General features: G+C 39.2%; 1 protein-coding gene across 1 annotated transcript in view; it reads left to right on the top strand.

Annotated features, from left to right (window-relative positions):
- The window catches only part of anapc1 (anaphase promoting complex subunit 1), a 206,103-nt gene that overhangs the window by 79,625 nt on the left and 115,300 nt on the right, over positions 1 to 11,178 (top strand). Inside the window, exons 30-32 of the mRNA XM_056291362.1 lie at positions 3,238 to 3,377; positions 3,863 to 3,981; positions 4,482 to 4,612. Coding sequence (XP_056147337.1) covers positions 3,238 to 3,377; positions 3,863 to 3,981; positions 4,482 to 4,612 — 390 coding nt within the window. The remainder of the gene's footprint in view (positions 1 to 3,237; positions 3,378 to 3,862; positions 3,982 to 4,481; positions 4,613 to 11,178) is intronic.

Here is an 11,178-nt window from a genome sequence, read left to right as displayed (position 1 = left end):
TAAGAACAAGAATAGACTGTCGAGTTTCAGATGAAAGTTCTCTTTTTCTGGCCATTTTGAGCGTTTAATTGACCCCACAAATGTGATGCTCCAGAAACTCAATCTGCTCAAAGAAGTGCCCATCCAACCAATCCAACTTGTGGGAGCTTCTTCTGGAAGCGTGGGGTGCAATTTCTCCAGATTGCCTCAACAAATTAACAGCTAGAATGCCAAAGGTCTGCAATGCTGTAATTGCTGCAAATGGAGGATTCTTTGACGAAAGCAAAGTTTGATGTAAAAAAAATCTTATTTCAAATACAAATCATTATTTCTAACCTTGTCAATGTCTTGACTCTATTTTCTATTCATTTCACAACATATGGTGGTGAATAAATGTGACTTTTCATGGAAAACACAAAATTGTTTGGGTGATCCCAAACTTTTGAATGGTAGTGTATATATATATATATATTTTATATATACTTTTGAATGTAGGCACCTCTTCCTTCCCCATTGGGCATTGTGCGCGTGATGTGCATGATGAGGCAGTTGATGATATGTTCTTTCCCGTGTAACTTTATTGACAGCTGATGATTGCTTATGGCATGAAACAGGCTTGTACTGTCTAATAAAGAATTTACTTGAGTCACTTAAATCACATCATTTTGCTCATTATTTGTTGAGCACTTTTCCTATTGTTGAGGGTTTCTTTTAACAAAGTTATATATATATACAGTGGTGCTTGAAAGTTTGTGAACCCTTTAGAATTGTCTGTATTTGCATAAATATGACCTAAAACATCATCAGATGTTCACACAAGTCCTAAAAGTAGATAAAGAGAACCCAGTTAAACAAATGAGACAAAAATATTCTACTTGGTCATTTATTTATTGATGAAAATGATCCAATATTACATATCTGTGAATGGCAAAAGTTTGTGAACCTTTGCTTTCAGTATCTGGTGTGACCACTCCCCCTCATGCAGCAATAACTGCAACTAAACATTTCTGGTAACTGTTGATCAGTCCTGCACATCGGCTTGGAGGAATTTCAGCCCATTCCTCCATACAGAACAGCTTCAACTCTGGGATGTTGGTGGGTTTCCTCACATGAACTGCTCGCTTCAGGTCCTTCCACAGCATTTCGATTGGATTAAGGTCAGGACTCTGGCTTGGCCATTCCAAAACATTAACTTTATTCTTCTTTTAACCGTCCTTTGGTAGAATGACTTGTGTGCTTAGGGTCGTGGTCTTGCTGCATGACCCACATTGTCTTGAGATTCAGTTCACAGACAGATGTCCTGACCTTTTCCTGAAGAATTCACTGGTATAATTCAGAATTAATTGTTCCATCAGTGATGGCAAGCTGTCCTGGCCCAGATGCAGCAAAACAGGCCGAACCCATGACACTACCACCACCATGTTTCACAGATGGGATAAGGTTCTTATGCTGGAATGCAGTGTTTTCCTTTCTCCAAACATAACGTTTCTCATTCGAACCAAAAAGTTCTATTTTGGTCTCATCCGTTCACAAAACATTTTTCCAGTAGCCTACTGGCTTGTCCACATGATCTTTAGCAAACTGCAGACGGGCAGCAATGTTCTTTTTGGAGAGCAGTGGCTTTCTCCTTGCAACCCTGCCATGCACACCATTGTGGTTTGTTTTTCTGGTGGTGGACTCATGAACATTAGCCAATGTGAGAGAGGCCTTTAGTTGCTTAGAAGTTGCCCTGGGTTCCTTTGTGACCTGGCCGACTATTACATGCCTTGCTCTTGGAGTGATCTTTGATGATCCACCACTCCTGGGGAGGGTAGCAATGGTCTTGGATTTCCTCCATTTGTACACAATCTGTCTGACTGGATTGGTGGAGTCCAAACTCTTTAGAGATGATTGTGTAACCTTTTCCAGCCTGATGAGGATCAACAACGCTTTTTCTGAGGTCCTCAGAAGTCTCCTTTGTTCCTGCCATGATACACTTCCACAAACATGTGTTGTGAAGATCAGACTTTGATAGATCCCTGTTCTTTAAATAAAACAGGGCGCCCATTCACACCTGATGTCAACCCATTGATTGAAAACACCTGACTCTAATTTCACCTTCAAATTACCTGCTAATCCTAGAGCTTCACATACTTTTGCCACTCACACATATGTAATATTGGCTCATTTTCCTCAATAAATAAACGACCAAGTATAATATTTTTGTCTCATTTGTTTAATTGGGTTCTCTTTATCTACTTTTAGGACTTGTGTGAAATCTGATGATGTTTTAGGTCATTTTTAAGCAGAAATATAGAAAATTCTAAAGGGTTCACAAACTTTCAAGCACCACTGTATATATATATATATATATATATAGAGAGAGAGAGAGAGAGAGAGAGAGCAAACATTAGCAAGCATTTCATTGCACTGGTTGCATTGTGTATTACTATTGTCCATGAGAAATTAACCTGAAATTTAACAGTAGACTCATCAGCATATCAATAAAATTCTGCAGACAAAGGATTTTAGATGCTGTCCAATCAAGTTACGAAACAGGCTTGTGTTGGTGGCCAGTTTTCCTGCCGACGTTATATGTTAAAGCAATACAGGTATCAAATCAAAACATTAAAATATTGATATTCTTATCACAAAATGAAAGTAAAATCTTTACACCAAGGTTTGGTGATGATATTTAATCTACACATGTGCAACAACATGGCTAACATTCATCCATCCATCCATTATCTTAACCGCTTATCCTGCTCTTAGGGTCGCGGGGATGCTGGAGCCTATTCCAGCAGTCATTGGGTGGCAGGCGGGGAGACACCCTGGACAGGCCACCAGGCCATCACAGGGCCGACACACATACACACACACATCCATCCATTCCTAGGGACAATTTAGTATGGCCAATTCACCTGACTTACATGTTTTTGGACTGTGGGAGGAAACCAGAGCCCCCAGAGAAAACCCACGCAGACATGGGTATAACATGGCTAACATGCTGCTCACAAATAGACAACAGATTGAGAGTTAAGAGTTACTATCCAGCCATATGATCCTGCTTGCCGGTGTCAGATTACAGTATTAACCATAGGCCAATTACTGTGTCAAGTGAGTAGTTGAGAATCAAACGTTTAGTGGCTGAAGATTTGCAAAGGTAGTGATGGTAAAAATACAAGCTCTTCTAATGGCGATGGGCAGTAATAAAGGACATCCGCGGCGTTAAAAGTTGGCCACTCCAACATGTGAGATTTCGCCTCTCATTGTCTCTAGGTGACGGGGTTGATCTGGAGTCAGGATCTGCGGGTCCAAGAGGTTAGGAGGCTCCTTCAGAGCTCCAGGCCAGTCCGAGTCAGCGTGGTCCAGCTGCCAGAGGTCTCAGACCATGAGTATATAGAGGAGAAAGAGAACAAGTGCGTATCCTGTTGAGGGTTATGCATGCCTGTACGTGCGTGTGCACGCGCGTATGTGTGTGTGTTCAGATATTTGCTCTTTTTCAGCCCTCTGGTGGGCATACAGGGTCAGGAAGTTACACTGATGGGTCTCATTCTGTTTGTCTGCCTGTCTGGCATTTCCATTTATTGTCTTTCAGTTTCTGTGTTTTTGTCATTTGTGCTCTCCCTTTCTGTCTATTTGTCATTTGCCCCCCACTCCCCATAGTCAAAGAAACCTCGTTAAAATTCAGACTCAAATGGAGGCTGTTCTAGATGTCATATCAATTCTGTCTAGAATCTGAATTGGTGCATTGACAATTTGTTTTATTTCAACTTGCTGTTTTTGACATTCAAGTCCCATGCAGTTAACTGTTTTCGTCTGCCTGTCTGTCTGTCTGTCTGTCTGTCTGTCTGTCTGTCTGTCTGTCTGTCTGTCTGTCTGTCTGTGCCTGTCTCTCTTTTAGACTTCTCCAATTATGCCAAAGGACCATGTCTCTCCCGGTAGGCCGAGGCTTCTTCACCCTGTTCTCCTACCACCCTGTACCAACTGAATTGCTGCCTGTACCCAAACTGAACCTCACAGGTAACTTATTAATAACCAATCAATCAATCAGTCAAGTTGCATTTTTTTATAGCGCTTTTCTAGCTGCAACAACCAACACAGCTGTCCTTCATCAAGGGCAAAAGTAACAAAAATTTGATGATGTAGACAGAGGCAAGAGAGATAAAAATGCATATATAGTTAAAAACAAGAGTAATAAATTGTCAGGAGGGCCTAAAAGGGTTGAAATTAAGAGTTAACTGATAAATAGGGAAGTAGTGGAAAATTGGGAATAAAAAAATCAGCTCTGTGAAAACTTCAGTGCATTAAGAAAGTTATAAACTTCCATGTTGCTAGAGAAATTCAGGGGCAGTTTAATTTGATAGTTTATTGTTAAGGTAATTTTTGTTACTCCTGTCCATTTGTTGTTTCGATTTTCATTTTTAACAAGTTTTTATGTGTTAGAATAATCTAATGTAAAATTGTTTAATTATCCTTATTTATTTTACCATACAATATATTTCTTTGCCTGTGTCCCTCAGGTCGCGCCCCTCCTCGAAACATCATGGTGGATCTCAACAGTGGGAACATCGATGTTCCTCCCAACATGACCAGCTGGTCCAGTTTCCATAATGGAGTAGCTGCTGGACTCAAGATAGCTCCTGCTTCACAGGTCTGTGTTTATTTCTATCTGTCTGTCAGTTTGTGAATATGTAATTTGTGTGTGTGTGTGTGTATGTGTGTGTGTGTGTGTGTGTGTGTCCGTGTCCATCCGTCTGTCTGTCTGTCCGTCCAATACTGCTAGAACTTCGTTGGCGCACATGACTGCATGGACCGCACTGTTGGCTGTCCTTAACCTCATCACACTGAAAGACCCAAGACAGCTGACGACCATTCATGACAAATGATTTTGACCATAACTTGAAATATTTGTCTGGGATGACCCTAAGAAAATCAAAATTCCACAGTGTGTGTAGAGAATTTAAGATAGTATGTCTACTTGAAATCCCTTTGAGGAAAAAGTGGTGATTCTAGAACTGGAGGTGAGTACTTGATGAGCACCCTGTGCTAAAAACAGTAGCTGAAAGCTTTGAGGTGACTCATGGTAGTTGTTGCTATGCATCAGGACACGTTTTGCAACAAAAGACATATTCCTCCTCCCTGCTTTCTCTTATATATTATGATCTACAGATATTACATTACATTACATTGCAGTCATTTAGCTGGCGCTTTTATCCAAAGTGACTTACAATAAGTGCATTTAATGTAGGAAATCAGGAGAACTACTAGTCATCAGAGGTCATAAGTGCATCGTCTCTCTAAACAAGCATCTAAGAGCAAAAGAGATATCACATCATATACGAATTCTCTGTTATCAGTGCTAATAATCACTCCTTATTCGTTGTTGTTTGTTTCTTTTCTTTACTGTGCTCTGACAAAGAAGGCCTTGCTTTTGTTTCGTCTTCGGTACTTTCCCTCCATCTTTTTTTTTTAAACATTGCTTTATTGAATTATTTTGTTTTAGAAAAAGGAACAATACATATGTGTACAGAAATACAGAACAGATGAGGATGATGAACAAACAATAATGAATAAATTCAAATAATTATTGTTAAAAAAAGGAAAGAAAGAAAAAAAGGGGGGAGGGGGTGATACAGCCCTAAATGGCAATCAGTTCAATACAGTTCAACATACCCTCCATCTACTTCAATATTATGATTCCCCAGGAAATTACAGAAGATGTTCCAAATTGCTCCAAACTTGTCAAGCTTATTCTTTGTGCTGTAACTTATCTTTTCTAAAGCAAAGTAAAAAGTCATTCCTTTCAGCCATTGTGGAATTACACAGGTTGTTTGTTTCATCCATGAGCAGGCTATACACAGTTTAACTTCCAAAAAGCAGATGTTGAGTAGGGATCTTACATTTTTAGAGGTCACAAAATCATCTGGGTAAATATTCAATGTACATAGTTTGGGATTAAGAGGTACCTCTTTACCAATGATCTGACTGGACGTATCCAGCACCTTCTTCCAAAAACAGAGTACAGGGGGCATTCCCACATGCAATGGAACAAAGATTCTTTCAGGTTATTACATTTAATACAAGTGTCAGGAATATTAGGATTAAAGTGATGCAACCTAGTTGGAGTAATATACTGTCTACTTATCCATTTGTACTACAGTAATTTAGAATGTATGTTTGCAGTTTAAACTGAAGAGCATGCTTCTGACCATTCTTCCGCCATTAAATTCTCTTGCAAATTTGTTCTCCACGGTCGTAATATATTGTGTGAAGACTCTGCTCTTGCTTGCTAACCGACTGTATAATAAGAACACCTGTCCCCTAGAATGTAAAGATTTCAGAATAAGATCTTCTACAGTGGATAGAGGGGGATGTTTCAAACTATTAAACTGCTTGGCCAATATAAAACTTCGCAATTGAAGATATTTAAAAAATTGCTTTGAAGGAATTCCATGTGTGACCTTAAGTTCTTCAATTGACATGAAATCATTGTCAGTATAGAGGTCAGATACCTTAGCTATACCCTGAGCTGCCCAGGTCTTAAATCCTGGGTCCGCTCTTCCTGGCCAGAATTCATCATTACCAAAGATTGACGTAAACTGAGATAATTGTGCAGTCTCTCCCAACATGAAATCATTGTCAGTATAGAGGTCAGATACCTTAGCTATACCCTGAGCTGCCCAAGTTTTAAATCCTGGGTCCACTCTTCCTGGTTGGAATTCATCATTACCAAAGATTGGCGTAAACTGAGATAATTGTGTAGTCTCTCCCAAATACATAAGAGCACTATGCCAAATCATTAATGTATTTTTAAGAAAAGGATTTTCAGTCTGTTTGATTTGCTTGCCCTTATCTGCTGAGTACAAATATAAGTTTAGAGGAATATTCATTAATCAGGATTCCATTGAGACCCAAGTTGGGGGGTGGTCCTTCACAAAGTAAAACATTCCTGCTCTAATTTGAGCTGTCCAATAGTACCATACAAGATTTGGTAAATTTGATCGACCTCTATCATACGGTAAATATAACAGGGAAAGCCTGAGCGTAGGACGCTTGTTGTTCCAGATGAAGTTTGAAAAAACTTTTTTTAATGAATGCAGTAGAGAAGGTGGGGGAGAAAGTGGAATAGATTGAAAAAGGTACAGAAACTTTGGCAAAATTGACATTTTTAAAGTGTTGATACGTCCAATCATAGATATGGACAATTTTGTCCATTTGTTTATAAGCTGAATAACCTTATTTGTGAGAGGTTTGTAATTGGTTTGGATAATTTTATCAGTGGTGGGGCAGATCTCAACACCCAAATAGGTGAGACCACTTACTGAGACCATAAAAGGCGTATGAGTCGGAGAGTTATTCCTCTCATTTTCTTTCATAAATAATATTTCAGATTTGCTGTCATTTATTTTGTAGCCTGCAAAGTCACCAGAAGAGCTCATCAGCTCAAGTAAATAAGTTAAAGTCTGTTTCAAGTTACAGCAGAACAAAATTATATCGTCTGCATACAGGGCTATATATGATCTATAGCTCCTATCTTTATTCTCATCATATTGATATTTTTGCAAATTGCCATGGCAAGTGGCTCGATGGCAAGGCTGAACAACAGGGGGGAAAGGGGACAACCCTATCTTGTTCCCCGATGACATTTAAAGGGTGCCGAACAAAGCCCATTAGTTAAAATTACAGCCTGTGGGTTAGCGTAAAGGAGTTGGATCCAACTAAGACAATTTCCCTCTATACCAAACCTTTGTAGGACGTCAAATAAATACTGCCACTCCACTCTGTCAAAGGCCTTCTCAGCATCCAATGAGAGAATAGCATTATCCGTGCTGCCAGATTTTTCAAAAACTATATTAAGTACTCTTCGAATAATGTGAAAGCCTTGCCTTCCCTGGACAAATCCATTCTGGTCAGAATGAACCATTTTGGCAAGAGTACTACTAGTCTTCTAGGTAGTACCTTACAAAGAATTTTGGTATAATTTTTAAGAAACGAAATCAGCCTGTAAGATCCACAAAGGGTTGGTGTTTTCCCTGCTTTCAGCAGTAGAGTAATTGCTGCCATATTGAGAGAGGAAGAAAGGGATCTGTCATCAAAAGATTCTTCGAACATATCAAGTAGAGGCAGTATTAGTTTTGTCTGGAAAGTTTTATATACACTACCGTTCAAAAGTTTGGGATCACCCAAACAATTTCGTGTTTTCCATGAAAAGTCACACTTATTCACCACCATATGTTGTGAAATGAATAGAAAATAGAGTCAAGACATTGACAAGGTTAGAAATAATGATTTTTATTTGAAATAAGATTTTTTTTACATCAAACTTTGCTTTCGTTAAAGAATCCTCCATTTGCAGCAATTACAGCATTGCAGACCTTTGGCATTCTAGCTGTTAATTTGTTGAGGTAATCTGGAGAAATTGCACCCCACGCTTCCAGAAGCAGCTCCCACAAGTTGGATTGGTTGGATGGGCACTTCTTTGAGCAGATTGAGTTTCTGGAGCATCACATTTGTGGGGTCAATTAAACGCTCAAAATGGCCAGAAAAAGAGAACTTTCATCTGAAACTCGACAGTCTATTCTTGTTCTTAGAAATGAAGGCTATTCCATGCGAGAAATTGCTAAGAAATTGAAGATGTCCTACACCGGTGTGTACTACTCCCTTCAGAGGACAGCACAAACAGGCTCTAACAGGTACTATTTAATGAAGATGCTAGTTGGGGACCTGTGAGGCGTCTGTTTCTCAAACTAGAGACTCTAATGTACTTATCTTCTTGCTCAGTTGTGCAACGCGGCCTCCCACTTCTTTTTCTACTCTGGTTAGAGCCTGTTTGTGCTGTCCTCTGAAGGGAGTAGTACACACCGGTGTAGGAAATCTTCAATTTCTTAGCAATTTCTCGCATGGAATAGCCTTCATTTCTAAGAACAAGAATAGACTGTCGAGTTTCAGATGAAAGTTCTCTTTTTCTGGCCATTTTGAGCGTTTAATTGACCCCACAAATGTGATGCTCCAGAAACTCAATCTGCTCAAAGAAGTGCCCATCCAACCAATCCAATTTGTGGGAGCTGCTTCTGGAAGCGTGGGGTGCAATTTCTCCAGATTACCTCAACAAATTAACAGCTAGAATGCCAAAGGTCTGCAATGCTGTAATTGCTGCAAATGGAGGATTCTTTGACGAAAGCAAAGTTTGATGTAAAAAAAATCTTATTTCAAATACAAATCATTATTTCTAACCTTGTCAATGTCTTGACTCTATTTTCTATTCATTTCACAACATATGGTGGTGAATAAGTGTGACTTTTCATGGAAAACACAAAATTGTTTGGGTGATCCCAAACTTTTGAACGGTAGTGTATTTCAACTGGGATCCCATCTGTCCAGGGGTTTTCCCTCCCCTCATTTTGCATATAGCCTAAGACAATTCTTCAGCCTTTAGGTTGTTCTCTATTTCAACTGGGATCCCATCTGGTCCAGGGGTTTTCCCTCCCCTCATACTGCATTTGCCTAAGACAATTCTTCAGCCTTTAGGTCGTGCTCTAGAGAGGCCAGGGAGTCTTCATTTAGGGGTGAGAAGTCTGGACAAATCCAGAAATTCATTTTGTTTTTGCTGAGCTGAGGCTGAATAGTCTGAACTATACAAATTATGATAGAAACTCAAGAAAGCCTCATTAATTTATTTAGGATTTGCGGTCACCACACCCTTAACTGCTTTAATTGAGTTTATTGCCCTTCCAGCTTCCAGCTGTTTAATATGCCAGGCTAGGAGCTTACTAGCTTTTCACCCTGCTCATGATAACGTTGCCTCAATTTCATTAAGCTTTTAGCTGCTTTATTTATCGATAGACCATTATAATTAGCTCTTGGCTCATTTGGTTCCACAAATAACTGTTTGGAGGGATTCTGGGAAAAAATCTGTTTGTTTCCTTTATTCTTTTTCAAGTTTTCCCATTTCAAATCTAAAAGATTTCTGCTTAAAGCTTGTGAAGCGTATCATCTGGTCTCTTAAAAGGCTTTAAAAGCTTCCCACTATACAGCAGCAGATGTCTGGTCTTTATTATATTCAAAATAATATTCAATTTGTGCTCCAATAAAATCCATGAATTCTGGGCCCCTAAGCCAGAATTACTGAAGACAGCATCTTGGGGAGTAATGCAAAGAGTTGGGCATATTCAAAATAAGTGAAACCGAAGCATGGTCCGAAATTATTATGCTATCATACCAGCAACGTGTAATTGTAGATACTAAAGTAGCAGAGACCAAATACTGTTGAATATCTGACAAGTACTGGAAACACAAGAAGGTTAGCTGATCAGGATATTCTCTTCTCCACACATCAAGTAAATTAGAATCTTTAATATACTGTAATAACTCCTTTCTTCACTTATGATAAAGTTGCCAGGCAAAGCAGCTAGAGATAAAAACAGGTGTCTAAAAAAGGGTGGATTGTCATCATTGGTTCAATACCCATTGACCAGATTTAATCTAATTGAAAGAATTTTGCACTAAATAATGAGGTATCTGCCAAATCGATCTTCATTAACACTAATAAGGCGAAAAGGCACAGAATTATGTATCGGAGTGATTACCCTACGTGAGTGTGAACTGCAGGAAGCTGAAAATACTCAACCCGGCCGTCTTCTCCTCACTCTAACTACATCTTCAGAGGTCAAATGAGTCTCCTGGAGAAAAATTATTTTGGCTTTTAATTGTTTTATGCTACTCATGCCTTGCTTAAACTTGACAATTTTGTTCAAACCTCTCACATTCCAAGAGGTGAACTGAAATTCAGAGGACATACTGTTATAATATCAACCAAGCTGAGTTGAGCAGATGATGGGCTGGGAGGGGAAAAAAAAGAAAAAAAGACAAATCAAAAGAAATTTGCCTTAGAACATTGTAAACATAACAAAGTGTACTTCCTCAACTGAACTACACCCACCCCTCCCACAATAAACACATCCAAACAGCCCCAAAGGGAGCCTAACTATGGAGCTTAGCTGGTCTGCCCATGTCAATATCATGGAGAGGAACAGCATGCTTAGCAATCAAAACGGAGCCCCATGTGTAACAATATCAGTAGTGGAAACTATTACAACCAAACAGCCAAAACACTGCACAATTGAAACCAATTCCATTACTAGCCTACAGCTAATGTCAATATTATTATGTCCATGCAATAATATGTACATTAAGTCAATGCTCAGAGGGTGTTGTCTG

The sequence above is a fragment of the Lampris incognitus genome, chromosome 13, assembly GCF_029633865.1.
Source record: "Lampris incognitus isolate fLamInc1 chromosome 13, fLamInc1.hap2, whole genome shotgun sequence".
Classification (NCBI taxonomy): domain Eukaryota; kingdom Metazoa; phylum Chordata; class Actinopteri; order Lampriformes; family Lampridae; genus Lampris; species Lampris incognitus.
The sequence above is the reverse complement of the archived record's forward strand: the minus strand, read 5'-3'. Positions and strand labels throughout refer to the sequence as shown.